Genomic DNA, 16,751 nt, shown 5'->3' on the forward strand with positions numbered 1-16,751 from the left:
CATTAGCAGTGGATTATAGTATCTAATATGATTGTAAAGAATAGAAATATGAAATAGTTTGTTATCTATAAAGTCAAAATACAAGTTTTGGATGTCCTGGTCTTTAGGAGATGAGAGAAGGAGGATGAAGTGGTGGACTTTGATTTAATATACACGAGTGGTTTTTTTCATGCCCATGAGCTGCCTGCAAAAGCATACTTGTTTTTAAAGGAGGAAATAGCTGAAGAAGCTGGAAGACTTGGAAGCAGGAGGGAGGTACTAACAAATCTTGGTTGCCTGTTCAATCAGTGGGAAAAGGACTTGCAAACCAACATAATAAATGTATGCTTGAGGTGGAAGTGAAGGGGATATCATGGGAATGCTAGAAGGGGGATGTGCCTCTGTTTCCTGCATAATCTCAAAATTTAAAATATTTTAAAGCAAGAAGAACCTATTGTGATTATTTCATCAGATCTTTTGGAATAGCACAAGACAGAGAATTCCATCTACTGCTTTTCACCTAGCCCACAACTTGAACCAGACAATATGTTTTAAAAAGACCATTTTGACTTAAACTTTTAAGTTTTGGAGAACTTCACATTCTTTGTTAATCAGTTTCAGCGATAATTCTAAAAGATTGCTTATAAAAGAGCATGTTATTTCCAGATAATGGCTCAGGAGGTATATTAGTTATTAGTTAAGTATATTAGTTTATGAATTTACTGTATGGTACTACTGAACTTGCTAGCATCAGGACTCTTTCTAGATCATACATAATACTGTCCTGTCTAGAAAGTTGACAGACAGCAGTAATTTTTCAAGTCAGATAGATCTGATAAAGTGGGTAGTTAATGTTACTATTAACACAGGATTCTGGCTGTCATGGCAAGGTTTTAATTGCCTGTTGTTCAATATTTCCAGTTTTGTTCTTTCACTATGAACAGAAACCTTAAAAAAAGACCTGTGGCTTTAAGTGTGGCTCCTGACCACAATGCAGACAGAAAGATTTGATGACTAGTTAAAGCCAGTAAAAGTTTTATTGACAAGTAGGGTTTTGTATTTCTGAAAATTGCAAAAGTAGGACTAGTGAAGAACATCATAACCACAACAATGTTCACTTAGCTTTTAGTTTAATATTTATTTCTCAGATGAATTAATTGCCTATGAATTGAAGAGGCGAGAAGCAGAAGCTGCCAGGAGACCTCCACCAGAGCTTGTGCGTGCCAAGATCCCATTTAGTGCCTGCCTGCAGGCCTTTTCTGAACCAAACAATGTAGAGGATTTCTGGAGCAGTGCCCTTCAAGCAAAATCTGCAGGAGTTAAGTAAGTATGTGTCTGGCTGTGTATTAAAAACCTATATAGTAGTGCTCTGGGCTTTTCTTGCTACCTGGATGTGATGCAGAGAGAAACAGGTGTTGGCGTAGCAGGCTTTGGCGTTGTGTTAGTGCTGGGGCTCGTAAATGCAATGTGCAGATCAAGTCTGCTGAGAGTAGTAACGAGCAGCTGAGCAGGACATAAATTGTTCTCAACTGCCAGACTCCACGAGGTGATGTGTGGCATTGCAACTGAACAGACTCAAGCAAACGGAGGTTGTGTTTCTTGTGAGAAAGTTCTTTAGATGGATAGAAATTTTTGCTTTTCTGAAGTTCTATGCTGACAACTTTGGTTTTATTATGTTTTATGTTATTTGTGTTTGGATTTCAGTCTATCTCCTTTGTATGCTACAGTGTTTGCATCAGTGAGGTTTGCTGTCACTTACACGGATGAGGCCATGGTACATGCCTGTTCCCTGTAAGCAAGGCTGTAAGAGTTGGGATTGTTCAACCTGAAGAAGAGAAGGCTCCAGGGAGACCTCATAGTAGCCTTTCAGGGGCCTACAGGAAAGATGGGGAGGGACGCTTTAGCGGGCAGTGTAGTGGTAGGACAAGAGGTACTGGTTTCAAACTGAAAGAGAGTAGATTTAGAGTAGATATTGAGAATAAATTCTTTTCTGTCAGGGTCCTGAGGCACTGGAAGAGGTTGCACAGAGAAGTTGTGGACGCCCCCTCCCTGGAAGTGTTCAGGCCCAGGCTGGATGGGGCTTTGAGCAGCCTGATCTAGTGGGAGATGTCTGTGCCTGTGGCTTGGTTGGAGCTAGATGATCTTGAAGGTTCTTTCCTATACAAAGCATTCTATGATTCTATGGGCATATAAAAGAAGGAACCCATCTTGTGTGTTTATAACCACATAGATAAGAGAACCAAGAGCATCTTGGGCTTAAAAAAGCATTAAGAAGAAATAAGACAATAGGTGGAAACCAGTGCAGTTTTCAGGGGCAGTATTTCTTGCTGAGAACAAAAGTTAATCTCTTATCTGTTTCCATTTTTGTCAGCAGCAAGGAGTGGTTGAAAATAGGGCTCTGCTACTGGTTTGCTGTGTCTAGGTGCCTTCTATTTTTAGATCACGTAACACATTAATGACTCATTGCTGTCTTAGCATGCTCTTTCACTGACATTGTATTGAAAGTTGGGCATCAAATGCACATGGTGGAGAAAAATGTAGCAGAAATCTAAACATTTCCTTTATTAACTGTGAACATGTTGGAAGACATTCTAGTCTTTAAATAGATCCAAGGTTAATTTGTAATTTAGCTGTTCTTCATCCTCTAGATCTTTAAAAGCATTGAACCATGAAGACTAAGTTGATATTTAAAAACCCAAAAGTTTTGTGCTGCAAATTATAGTTACTAAAATTGCAAGGTGGTGCTAACAAGAATTCAGGAAATAGTTACTTATAGTATGGTAGGAAGGCGTTATGTTTATGTTGCATTTACTGTATTTTACCTGGAATCAGGTGATTGGAGGAAAGGATGATATGTATGAGTGGAATATAAAGGGAAGGATGTAGGATATTAAATGCCCTTAGAATGAGAGCACAGAGGAGGACAATGATGGTGTGTATATTCACTGAATCACAGAGTCTTAGGGATTGGGAGGGATCTTGAAAGATCACCCAGTCCAACCACCCTGCCAGAGCAGTATCACCTACAGTAGGTCACACAGGAACGTGTCCAGGCGGGTTTTGAATGTCTCCAGAGAAGGAGACTCCACAACTTCTCTGAGCAGCCTGTGCCAGCGCTCTGAAAAAATGTTTCCTAATGTTTTTGTGGAACTTCCCTATGCTCCAGTTTGCACCCCTTTCCCTTTGTCCTATCAGTGGACGTCACTGTTGGGGGTTGGGGTTAGGGGTTGGTGTTAGGATTGAGGTTAGGATTAGGATTTAGGGTTAGGGCTGGGGATCTTTTTGCTAAGTGGGACAATATCAGGGATCTCCTTAAACTCAAGAGTCATGCTCTATTTTGATAAATACTATAGTAGCTCATAAAGAGTATTATATAGGTATTTTTTTATATAGCGCTTTCATGTGAAAAACTTCACATGGCAATTTTTAAAAGTTTTGCTCAATGAAATGCTTTGTGGTCGACTGATATCTCATGGACAATGTTACAGTTACTAGAAAGGAAGTGAATAAAATACAGATTTAATTGTTACTCCATTCTCTCCGAATGTGTTTTAAGCCCATGCCCTGAAGTTATAGCCAATGTCATTCAAATTTTATTTTCTGACATTCAACTTCAGAACAGCTTGAGTAAGCCAGTTGAATATTACTTGTAGCTGTTTTCTGTAATCTTCCTGCAAGCTGAATTGTCTGCAAGGATTTGGGGTGACATTCAGGACATGAATGTATGCAGTGCTGCTATCAAAGTTCTCTACTGTACTTGAAAACTTTTTTTTGGAAATTTATGTTTATAAAATACATCACTATTGATCTCACCTAGGTCTGAAGTACTTAAATCTGTGCTGCTTGTGATTTTATTGTCTTATTTCAATGAATTGTATTTCTTGTGCTTCCCAGGACTTCTCGTTTTGCTTCATTTCCTGAGTACTTAGTGGTGCAGATAAAGAAATTCACCTTTGGCCTTGACTGGATACCTAAAAAGCTTGGCAAGTGCCTTTTTATACTCACCTTTTTCTCATTCTGTCCAAGATTATCTATAAGGTGTACACACTTTGTCAATAATGATGACCTGGCTTGATTCTCTAGTTTATACTGTGAAGATCCTAACTGAATCTTCTTTTCTCTTCTGACAAACCAATTAATTGATTCTGTTAAGTTAAAATACAATTTTATGTAGTCTGTCCTCCCAGTTAAATCGTTCTTTAGTGTACAACTGTTCTCAGAAGAATCCTGGTGGTGTTTGTACCTTGTGTACCAGAGTCCCCTCTCTTCAAGGGGTAGGTTGCAGCATGAAGTCATTTTGCTAGGTTCATAAGCTTAGCCTTTTTTCTGCTTTTTTAGATGTTTCTATAGACATGCCAGACTTCCTAGATATCAGCCACCTTCGGGCCAGGGGTCTCCAGCCTGGAGAAGAGGAACTTCCAGACATTGCTCCTCCCATTATCATTCCCGATGACCCAAAAGGTATTTACTGACTTCTCTCCTGATTCTCTCCTCTATTCCCCTTTCCCTCTAGCACATACTGATTTTAGTCTTCACCTTTTGGAGTTATGAACAAAAAAACATCTCTGTGCTTCAGTAATTGAAGACTTTTACAACACTCCACAGCCTTTTTTTCCTCCCTGCTAGACAAGCCTAGTTCTCCCAGGTTTTCTGCTTTGATATTTTCAGGATTTATAATTGCTGCTGTAGCTCCGGACTCTCTCTAAATAATTCATATTTTTATGAAATTGCTGTGCCCAAAGAGAAGACATAATATTTTGTGAAATAGATTATTTCACTTGCTTTACTGGCTATATTCTTGTACTTACCCTGCTGTTTGGTGGTTGCCTCTTAAGCAACAGTGTAGTTCTTCTCGGTGGAGCAGCTTGTGCTGCGTTGTGATCTCTTCATCTTTACCAGCAGAATTGTTCCATGTCTGTCATGTGAATGGACTATCCTTACTTAAGGATGAGACCATTGTGCCCATCCTTACTGAATGTTGACTGATACCTAGGACTTAAAGGGATAGAGAAGACCTCTACTTTTTTGAGCACTTTTGTATTAAATTTTGTCTAAAACCAGGTAATAATGTAAGCCGGGTGGTACTGTAGCTAAACCAATCTCCTGGTTCTTGCGTACACCTTTGTGTACAGTATATGGTCCATCCTCATTAGAAGGAACTTGAAAATCTGTCAGTTACTATAACTATTTGCTGTAGGATTTTAGTGTTATGATTCTGAGCCGATGATCTTCTGTTCAGTATTATATTTACTTGGATAACTTGAAACACTTTAGTTCGAGGTGGAACAAACGATGCGCCATTCCTGCAGAATTGATTCGTTCATAGTACAACAATACTTCATACACAAAGGACTGCAATTTAAGAAAATGTTTTCAGATATAGATTAAGATCCAAAATCTTACTCATTTTTAAAAATCTAAGTATTTTTAGGTTGCAGTAGGCCCTAGCAGCTGTGTATGTGTGCGTAGTCCACTTCTGGATGTACTTTGGCTGCACAGTCCTTTAAAAAGTCTCTGTATCAAGGAGGTGATGTCAAACTGCTGACTAAAATATTTGTAGAGGAGGGAGAAAGGCGAGTGACTAGCATGCTATGCTGCTTTTTTTGTGAAATACAGTTTTTCTAACGCTGAAGTTCAGGAACAAGAATATTAGATTATCCTCTTTCCTCATTCCCTGGGTTTCTCTGGAGAATGAAATGTTCTATAGCAAGAAAAATCATATTTTTATAGTATGACCTTAGACCCAGGTTGTTGCAATTTTCTCCAGATGAGTTAAGCTTGGGTGCCTCAGTAGGTAATAAACAGTAATGCCACTGCTCTCATGACATGATTGCCCCATTTGCTTGGTTATTTATAATAGTGGTGATATGATGTGAAGCTGTATGTTTGTGAAAGAAAGCTAGTACCTGAAATTGTGTGTCAGAGGAAAGGCTCTGGCAAAATTCAGTTTTCTAAAGATGTTAATTTTGTCCCTTATCTGTAGCTTCTTTACAAAAACCTATTCCTTTGTATCCGCTTGCTCGATGTACTGACCTAGTTGCAGTGAAAATACATGGATGTTGGTACATTATTTATAACAAAACAGATTCTGCTTGGGTTGGTTTAGGACAGCCATCAGCTGTATTTCCTATTGATTTATAGTACCAGAGACATTTGTCTTTGAGTTGAGTTAGGGAAATTACTGGTCAGAAGCATCCCTGGTCTAACTCATGGCAAAAACATAACAGATGTTAAGGATCAACATGCCCTGCCTATATGAGGTCAAGTGTTTCTCTGACTTTAAAAATAGGGAATTGGTTTTAGCATATGAATCTACACAGCCTTCATATAAGTCCTTTTCCTTTTTTTTTCTCTTTTCTTGATTTCCAGATCGTATGATGAATCATTTTGTGGAGTGTACGTATCTCTTTTTTCTGAGTCTGGTATTTCAGCTGCTTAAGAAATGTCATGCTTTTGCTTAGCTAATGACTTCTCTGTCCTCGTAGAGATGCATGAAATATTGCCCTGCATGCCTCTAAATAACAGCTGATTTTTGGATTTGTTCAACATTTACTTCCATGTGTGCAGGACACTTAAACAATCTGTAGTATCATGAGCATAGCCAGAATATGAGCTGTTCCTCTGTCTGCTGCTCATCAGCAGGATCTCTCAGAGGGTTACAGCTACTTGATCCTGGCTTCTACTGGACTCTGATCTCAGCTGAAGTTGTTGGGCCCTGTCATTCAGAGATGAAGTTCAGTTGGACTGCTACCTCCAGCAGAGTTTTGTTTCTGTCACTGGCAAGGTCCTGTTTTTGAGAGATGATTGCTTTTGGCTGCCATCTCTAGCTAAGCTCAGCACCTAACTTCCTGCCCTCTTGAAATCCAGTGGTGAGGTTTTTTTAATAAAGTCCTGTAGGAATTCATCAATGTTTAAGGATCTATGTAGATTATCAAGACAAAAGATTACCAGTAGCTTCATAACAAATACTGTCATGCTTGTATGGGTTTATTATTGTAATAAAACAAATCCAAGTGATACGTATTTTAATATGTGGCACCATGAATAACAATAAGAAATACTTTACAATGGATGAAATTAGACTTTTTTATTTTAGAAGGTCCTTTCTTGTAGCTCTAGATATTAATGAGTCTTCAGTTATGCAACTGGCAGAGATGGGATTTCCTTTGGAAGCATGTCGGAAAGCTGTGTACTATACAGGCAACCTGGGTCCTGAAGTCGCTTTCAACTGGATCATTGCACACATGGAAGAACCAGGTCAGTGACTGGAAGGTATAAGTTAAACTCAGTTCCTGGTTGAGTATTTTGGCAAGTCAGTAGAATCTGTAAAATGTATGGCAGAGAAACAACAGCCCCCTTCCCCTCCCAGGCAAACCTGGAGGTGTGAGGGAATTTTCCTAAGCTGCTCCTGGGATATGTAGTTCTTGACCATTATGTGCCATCCTCTGCCTTGAAGATGATGACAAACCTAAGCTACGCCTGAAATACGTTCTCCTGTCCTCCCTGGTGGTGTGGGCCAGCTCTCTGTTTTCCACCCTTTGGCTAGGTCCTTGCTACTAAGGGGGAAGCTGACTTGTGATCAAGTGTAAGTACAAAGAATTCTGTGGTCGAGATGCTTTTCTTCCATATCAGCCTTGTCTAGCTCAGGCTAGAGCGTTCATGCCACGCTTAGAACTTGGGCTGCGTACTGATGGATGGGGCTGCTAGATGTTCTCCTCTTCCTGTGTTTCATCCATGCAAAGTCTGGACTTGTGGTTCACCACTGAGTATATCTGAGCACTCCCTTGCCAGGAAACTCCATATTTGGTTGAGTTCACACTTCACTGTGGGCTTTTGTGTTGCTTGTGTAAATGAGAGATGAGTTTTACTTGGGCTTAACTGACATATTTCAGCTATGGAATGAGTTCATTTTACATCTATATGTATGTCAGCTGGATTGTCTACTGTTCTGGTGATATCATTGCTTCCATGGCAATCTTTGCTACTTTCCTGCAGTTGTTTCACTTCTGTGATGTGCTAGGTTGTTCCAGCCTGCTCAGTAGGAGTTTGCCCACCTAGATGTTTTACAATGTGCATGTTCATTTTACTGATTTTAAGGCTTTCCACAAATCTTAAGTCCCAACTGGGCCAGTTAAACAAACTTATGTTGATTTTGGAACTGCTTTTGAGGTCCTACTTGTTGTTTGTTTGCATTTGTTGTTGGCTTCCCAGTTCAGTGGAGCAAAAGAATGAACTAATGAATGTTTGTTCATTCCAGACTTTGCTGAGCCATTGGTCATACCTGCATTTGGAGAAGTTGCGTCCAGTGGAGCAACTGAGTTTGGAGCTGTTGGGCTAGATAACCAACCTCCCGAAGAGATGGTTGCAATTATCATTTCCATGGGCTTTCAAAGGAATCTAGCAGTTCAAGCACTGAAGACAACAGTGAGTTCCATTAGCTATTGGTAGCACTTGGGTTTCGATCCATATTAGGTGCTTTGTACATGTGCATGCTCAGATACCTTTGAAACATGTATAAAAATCAAATTAGTGGATGATGCTCATAATCTATTAACAGAACTATTCTGGCAAAGTATGAGGTGCCTGACTTGTCTGGGTTAGAGTTGGGAGGGTGGTTTGTGTTTTTCACATGAATGTTGAAGTGTGGAGGAAAGTGAGGAAAACTGAGCTTCTTTTACCATCTGTTGAGAAACAACCTAGGTGCTTAAAGACTATGCATCTTCAAGATGAGAACCCGGGGGCCATGGGGTTTAGTTGTGGGAGGATTTCTTTTCCATCTGTCGAGTTTCTGCAGAGTCCTTGCTGAATACTATTTTCTGTGGAGGTACAGTATATATCTTAGAAGTTTTAAGTGCTTTTTAATGTGATCCTTACTCTGTTCAAAGACTGCTGAGTGGTAGCATGATGCTAGAGAGTGTGCTAGAGAGGCTGCTCTTTTACTTGTTTCACTTGCAGAACAACAACTTGGAGCGTGCACTGGAATGGATTTTCAGCCACCCGGAGCCTGAGGAAGAAAGTGAGCCTGCTTTGGATGTGATAGATATGGAGAACAACACTAATGCGAATGTCCTTGCAGAGACGGGGTCAGAGGGACCCAGGATCAAAGATGGGCCTGGAAGTAAGTTGTCCCTCAGCTTAGAACTGGCTGTCATGTTGTTGCATCACACCTCCTTTCTGTTTTGAAAATAGTTATTGTGGAGTTTTTGGAGGTGATCGAGACAATGTGCTTCTGGGGCTGAGTCCAGGTCTGTGAGCCTGCTAAGTTCTATGGGCTGTGTTTGCTCAGAAATCTTTCTCTGGACTCACCGAATAACCTGAGTCCAAGTTCCTTGTTGCCGTGGCATATAAGTCTCTCCTGACCTAGCTCTACTTCTTTTATTTTGTTGACACAAGGTAAAAATACAAATAAAATCTTCAGAGGCTGAGCATCCTAAAGATAGCACAGTTGTTCCAGACCACCTGAGTTTCTGTCCTCCTGTAATCTGATGGCAGATTTCGTAATCTGTTCCACCAAGTTCCTTATTCTAAATATGGCAGGTAGAGTTGGTATTCTATTTGTACTGTTTTGTCATTTTATTTTTTTACTTTGAGAGCCTCAGTCATACTACTGCTAAATAAACCACAAGATGGGGCTAACGTACAGCAAAGTTGTGAAGTACACAAAGAACCTCTTGCAAGTGTAAAAGCACCAGCGTACGAAAGGTCAGCGGTGGTTCTAACATAAGGATATCACGAAATGTTTTTACAAGGATCTTTAGTTATCAGTTCTAATAACTAGAGTATTTGCTAAACTCGTACCTCTGATTTTGACTGAAATGATCTTATTAAAAAAAAAAAAGAACAGCCAAATTGATTTTTGTTTCTGTGGTTGCTGTTGTTATAGCAGACCAGTCATTTCTTTGTGTCTAACATCATAAAGACCAATCTTAAGTCTCCTGGAGATGTGGGAAACTTGATTATCATTAGATTGAAAAAATAATATTTGGAATAATCGTTTTTTTGTGGAACTTAGCCTTTATAAGCTGAGACCATTTATTGAGTGCCTGAAATCCTGATAACCAACATGACACTGTAAAATGGCTCCAGAAAGCCCTCTCCATGAAAATCCAGGCCCCTGTCCTTATGCAATGTCCTGAAAGAAGGTACCCACCTACTTTTGGTTGTTATTTGGGTGAATGGCATGAATGGGTGAGGAACAAGAACCAGTGCTGAGTTCTCCAGAGGCATTAAGCAAAAAAATGGTCCTCACGTTAAAGAAAGAGGTTTCTTTCCTGTTCTCTTTTATGGGCTGCTCACATATAAACTTCTGAGTTTTGTTTGATTTATAGGGGATCTGTGATCATGCTTACAGATGTAACTACTCTGTGTGCAGAATGAACTCCATAGCTGGCACTTTCTGTGGTGCCCTTTGTGAGCTGGGAATGAATCTGCTTTTCCTAGGAGGGGCTGTGATCACAGCCCTGCTGTATCTGCACACAGCTCTGTGGGTTTGTTTTGGTTGGTTTGGTTTTTGGTGCTGGTTTAAGCAAGAATATGCTGCAGTCTAGACAGAAACTGTGTTTGGGACTGCAGAGCCTGAGTTGGGAATGCTTAGCTGCTTCCCCAGTATTGGAAAGAAAATCTCCTCTGGAGTCCCATTGCAATGTTAGCAATTATAGACTTATGGTGCCATTTGTATTTCTTAAACAGGATACGAGCTGTTTGGATTCATCAGCCACATGGGGACATCCACGATGAGTGGCCACTATGTTTGTCATCTCAGAAAAGAGGGGAGGTGAGTGGAATTCACACACAAGGATGAGCAAATGTTGGGTGCGGAGTTTTTTTGGTTGTTTTTTTTGTTGTTTATTTTAAGCATGTGTCTCTAAGAGCAGGGTGTGCATTCATGACAGACAAAGCATGCGTGCTGTTACCATGCATACATTTCCCACCAAAGAAATGAAGATTGTTACAGACTGTAGATGTGATGAATTGATTCTGATTCTGCTGAGGTCTGTGCTGAAATGTACCATCCTCTTGTGTTGCTGTTTCAAATCTCTGTTCATTTTGGGTCATCAGTTCTATATCTGGCTTTCTCTAGCTGAACTTTCTCCAACTCCTTTTCCCCATCAGTAGAAACTGACCAAACTAAGGGCTGATACTAGTACTGCTAGTACCGCACTGCTGGTCCTGGCGGTGATTTTAATATGCTCCTATTATTTGGCATTGGGAATCTCTGATTTTCCTTCATTTGAACTGTAACTACACATTCCTCTGCACATCCCTATTCCTTTTAGTTCCTGACTCTGTCAGCAAACCTGCTTTGGCTGTTTCTCTGATCTTTTGTTCTTGTTGCAATGCCTAATTTTAGATTTTAGGCTCTTTGAAGGTTGGATCTGAGATGTCCCTGATAAACTTGTGATAATATTTATACACATGGAATGTAATCATTCTTGTTTTCATTTCAGATGGGTGATCTACAATGACCTTAGAGTCTGTGCCTCAGAACGTCCTCCCAAAGACCTGGGCTACATTTATTTTTACCACAGGATACCAAGTTAGGCCTCAAATCTGTTATTTGGCCTTAAGAAGCCATAAGCCTTTTTAACCTGCCCAAAAAGCATACGATGAAAAAGAAAATCTAAAAGCAACGAAAGACCCCTAACTCTTGGACTGCCAAAAAACCAAATGAAAACGTGGGATATTTATAGTTTATTTAAAACCAGTCATTTGATGCCGCCTTAATTGTTAGAGGGAAGATTTCTATTAGATGATATATGGTATGATGTTTTAAATTTTTACACCTTAAAGGATACCTTACAATGATGCAGGTTACTGGTGGAGTTTGCAGCTAGCGTTGGAGAAAACAGAAGTGTTAGAGTTGAACAAAAATAGCCCCGTTCAGCCCAGCTCCTGCCTGTTCTGTCCATGCATCAACTGAAGACCACAAGGAAATATTTGTGTCTTTGTTAACTGTGAGACAGCAAGGTTTTTAACCAGAGTCCAGACCACATAGAAAAATCATATCACATATAAAGGTGAAGGGAGGAGGTGTGTGAGTGCTCTTCAGAGCAGAATGTCTTATTTGAGAGACTATTTTTTTGGTACAGTGAGAAAAGTCAGCTAAAGATTCATCTGTTGGAGTTCAGGTTTATAGTATTCTGGTTTGCCTTTTTGATGCATAATCCTAAGACGCTAATGGAGCTAGAAGCAATTTCCTGGTAGTGCCTTTTATGTTTTCTGCCAAAGAGAAACAGCAGGTTTTATTTTTGCAGACACATGTTTCTTTATTGTCTCTTGAATGTTTGTTTTGCGAGTTCTTCTGACATATTCGGAATTACAGATGGCTAAAAGAAGTAGACTGACTGTAAAATTAAATGCATACCCTCAGGAAAGGCAAGGCTATTATTAAGATTTTATTTTCTTATGAAAAAAGATAAAGAAGGGGTTAATGTCCCATTATATTTATTTCAGGGAAATTTACATCTAGACCACTCACATTCCAGCTGAAATCAACTCCTGGACAAGTACTCACAGTGCAATTCTGCTTTCTGCCAAAGACTGCTTAAACATCTAGTTTCATCTGTGAGTGCGGGAAATCGCTTATTTATTGATTTTTTTCCCCTCTCTCCTCCCTCCCTTAAAAAAAATAAAACAAACAAAAACCAACACAACCACAACAACAACAACCACCTTGAAATGATGGTTTGGCTTTCTAAAAACTTGCAAACACACCAATAATCTGATCTCTTGAACAGACACATTCTAGAAGGGGTTTTGTATCTCTGGCTGGGATGAACAGGTAGTAGGTAGGTAGTAGCTGGCCTTTCCTGTCTTTTTTATTGTTGTTTTTTTGTGTCATTTCAGTTTGTGTCACAGGCAAGAATATATTATGTGGGTTTTAAACTTATATTTAAAAACACTAATTCTAGAAAAAAATTCAGTGGTGAGTGTGGAACTTTTTATGATTCCAAAATACCCCAGAGGTTCACAGTGTTGGCTACTCCTTAGGAACTGTTGCCTCACATAATCTTACTGAGCCCTCAAAATAAATTGTAACAGTCAGAGAAAAAAGAAAAATCCTCCTTACAGAGTAAGGCATGGAGGTGTAATTATATTTTCTCTGCAGTCAGTGCTCACACGTTTAATAGCAAAATTTAGGCAGCTACACGCTACAGAAGAAAACCTAAATTAAAAAAAATCTTGTTATGAGTAGGGCATTTTATTTTTTTCCAGTGTTTGGGGAAAGATAGTTCTCCCTCTGGTCATATAGCTTCATGCAGAGCCAAAAAAACACTGCTGATTTGGTTTGTTTTTTTTTTTTTTTTTTTAAAAAAAAAGTCATTTTTTGATTTTAAAAGACTGAGAGAAATTCTAGTGCAATAATTCTGTAGAGTGTAAGTGGTACCTAATTGTTGGGAATGCTTTCTTCACTCAGTGCGCTATTGGCACAAAAGAACAACATCCTAGCACATTAGTAAGTGGCTTCTGTGAGGTTCAGCTGCCTTGTAACTATCAAGCCACCAAGTCTGGACAAAATAAAAACTGTCAGTAATTTTTTTTTCTTCTTCTTCCAAGTTTTGAGTATTTGTGTATTCCACCAGAAAATGGCAGATTCGAAAATAGGATTAGCAAGTTATGCACTGATACATCTTCTATTTAAAGTGAGAGATCTAAATTCTGATTGTGCTTTTTCATTCTGACACTAGAAGAAAGACAAAAAGCATATTTTTTTCTTTTTTTTTAAAAAAGACTTTTTAGAATTGTTTTGAATGCCCAGAAAGTTCAACACAACACCTTCCCTCTTGCCTCTTGATCTTAAAGGGCTATATATAAACTAAGAAAATCTGGTGGCCACTACCTTTTTATTTAGAGACCTTGGGTAAATAAAGACCGGCAAGGTAGTTCCCATGTTCATTATTAACCTGGAAACATGGCTGATCTCACAGGATTGAGTTTGGACTCTTGCAAACTATTCATCTGGTATATGCTAAAACTAGAATGTCTCTGTGGGCCTAATTGATCTCTGTTAATAGGAGACCCACTTAGAAAGCTGTCAGGTGATAAATTGGAAATGGTAAATGAAAGGGCAGAGCCATTTGCTGGCTGTGATGGGTGAACTGTAGCAGCTCGGCTTCTAAAATTCTTCTCAGTTCATCATTCTTGCGTGCTACCTGCCTAAACTACCAAGTGGGTCAGAAGTGCAGGGAACAGTTTAGGAGAAAGGCTTATGGATCTTCTAAAATTTAGCACTTGAAAATATGTTCTTCAACTGTTTGAGGAATTATTTTATCTCCCTAAGTAGTGACTTCCTTCCTTTTTCAAACGTCCAGTTAAGTCATCTCACTTTTGCAATGTGATACGTGTGGAGAACATTGTGAATCTGGAGGAGCAGGGTGGAAACTCCCAGTCTTCAGCCTCATGTGAGGGAGAGGAGTTTGGTTTTTTTGAGTTTTTTTGAACTTCAGCGTGCAGAAGCCACACTCAGACTGTACTGAATAGATGACTAATTTCTCAGGCTTCACGTGCTAAAATTTGTATGCACTTAATGGTGTTGAGCCAGGCCTCAGTGCACAACAAGGACATTGGCTGATGTGTCTGGATCTTGTAATAGCCACTGGGGGTTAGGGGTGCTGAGAGCTTCTTAGCAAAGAAGGATGGGGAAGAAAAATCACTGTGACCTGTCTGAGACAATCTAACCTGAGAATTGTGGCAAGCCAGGACTTTGCATCAAATAATGCTCTTATTTCTTGGACTGATTTTTACTTTTTGATAACACATGATAGGTTAGGAGAGTGGAAGGAATAACAACTCAGTAACTTTTCCTTGTTTTCCATTTCTCCTCTCTTTCCTGGATCCAGCCCTCATTCTGAATCACAATCTCCAGTCTCCAACACATGTAGATGCAAACTCCTATTTAATCTTCCTAGCTAAAATATAATTAGGATACAAATTTAATTTATTCAAAGCTATGATTTAAAAACAAGCCTAGATGATTCTGGACTACTTTCACTTTTAACTCTGCTGCATTCAGTGGCATTACTTCTGACTTACTTTGGTACAACCAAAACCAGCGTCAGTCCAGTTTCTTTGATTCAGGCGGCCTCCACTGCTTTGTAGCACACGCTCTGAATACCGACGCAGCCAGAGTTCGTTAGATTGTTTTAGAAGCATCTCCAATTCATTCCTTTTGTTCTCCATCCTGGCAGCAGCCAGTTTTATCTTTGCTGTTATCATGTGTTGAAAGACTATGCAAAATACATAACTGGACATAACTTTTTATTTTTATTTTTATTTTCCCATCACTCTTCCCACATTAATGGCTGACATCAGAGTCCGATTTCTATTCACTCTTCAGTGGTTTTACTGTTGTATCCTGGAAGTGTCTGTACTGGTTTTCTTTGCACCAGAGTTGTTTGTATGAAGCACTGTTAACATTTTGGAAAGTATTTGTCTGAGATGAGAAAGGTTGTGAATGACATTGTGCAACTGTTTTAAATTAAAAAGAAATATTCTCACATCTTTTCACTGTGTGGATTCTTGCTTCTTTCTTTCCTGTTTGAACGTGAAGAGGAATAGACTATGTTTTGATGCTGCCTCTTTTCTTACTCTTGGTTGTCATGTTTGGTGTTTTGCTTAAAAAAACAACAACTACTTAAGGAACGAAACGGTTTGTGAGAGTCTTGATTTCTTATGACTTGTGGCACTATTATAAAAAAAAAATAAATCCCCAAGCTCTGAATGGATATAATACATGGCAAAAATAGAAGATAGGATTTAAATTAAGATTGATTTTTTTGGTTTTAACTTTGAAGCCACTTGACATTATTTGAACACAAGTTGGCAATTTTCTTGTAGAAGAGTGTTATAATTTCCCTCCCAAATTCCTGCTTTATCCTAGTCTGTAATCCCTCACATTCATTTAGAAATTTCAGCTGCTGTTCAGTAAAGGAGGATTTTTTTCTTCATATGTAAGGTCACACAGCAGTGTGACCACGAGGAGGTTTTGGCAGATGCAAGAATAGGCCAAGAAAGAAGACTGAGGCATGGCAACTCTTTCGTCTTTTTATAGGATCATGGACCGGGAACAGGAGGAGAGGTAAGAGATAAACCAGCCGGGCTATAAATGACATTTCCTGACATGAAAGTAGAGGACATGCCAAATGTTGAATGATAGGAAAGGTAAAGATGCTTCAGATCCTAAAATTCAAATGTAATTATCTAGTTTGGTTTCTTTTCTATCACAGATGTCCTTGTGACCATGGCAAGTCATGCCGTGCTGTGTTCACACTGCTTGTAGCAACTGGGAGAGATGGGAGAACGTGGCTCCTTGTGCAAGCTAAAGGGCTCTGTTCAGACTTCATGCAAGAATTTCCTGTAGAGGATTTGTACCTGCTAACTTTTGTGGATTGCTTGTGGGAGGCAATATTAGATACCTGACAAGTTGACACCACCTCAGGTCTTTGCTCCCTCTCACTAAGATTGGAAGTAACTCCTCCCTGTCCCTCAGGTGTGTTATGAGCATAACATGAATAAGGGAGACACTGGCAGCTGTGGTGAAAGAAAAATGCCATAAAAATACTGAAGACAGATAGTGCATGACTGACAACTGGTGTGGAGTAGGTGACTGTATTTTCGGACTTTTTACCAGTATCCTCAGTGATTTTCCGAGCAGTTTTGTAGGGAAGATTTGATACTAACATTTTTCTCCCAATAACTGTCTTTGGTTTCAGGACTGCTGTGCTGTGTTCCTGGTCTGTGTTGGCTACAGAGCACATAACTAATGGGCATTC

At 39.4% G+C, this 16,751-nt stretch overlaps 1 protein-coding gene across 1 annotated transcript in view; it reads left to right on the forward strand.

The window, feature by feature from the left end:
• Window positions 1-11,576, forward strand: part of USP13 (ubiquitin specific peptidase 13 (isopeptidase T-3)) — a gene marked incomplete at its 5' end in the record, with an annotated part of 28,664 nt that extends 17,088 nt beyond the window's left edge. The window contains 9 exons of the mRNA XM_009878636.1: window positions 1,128-1,302; window positions 3,874-3,962; window positions 4,318-4,440; window positions 6,349-6,375; window positions 7,093-7,236; window positions 8,237-8,403; window positions 8,935-9,097; window positions 10,669-10,753; window positions 11,427-11,576. Of these exons, the coding sequence (XP_009876938.1) occupies window positions 1,128-1,302; window positions 3,874-3,962; window positions 4,318-4,440; window positions 6,349-6,375; window positions 7,093-7,236; window positions 8,237-8,403; window positions 8,935-9,097; window positions 10,669-10,753; window positions 11,427-11,520 (1,067 nt within the window). The remainder of the gene's footprint in view (window positions 1-1,127; window positions 1,303-3,873; window positions 3,963-4,317; window positions 4,441-6,348; window positions 6,376-7,092; window positions 7,237-8,236; window positions 8,404-8,934; window positions 9,098-10,668; window positions 10,754-11,426) is intronic.
• Between the last annotated feature and the right edge of the window lie 5,175 nt (window positions 11,577-16,751).

This window comes from Apaloderma vittatum, unplaced genomic scaffold, assembly GCF_000703405.1.
Source record: "Apaloderma vittatum isolate BGI_N311 unplaced genomic scaffold, ASM70340v1 scaffold26911, whole genome shotgun sequence".
Taxonomy (NCBI): Eukaryota; Metazoa; Chordata; class Aves; order Trogoniformes; family Trogonidae; genus Apaloderma; species Apaloderma vittatum.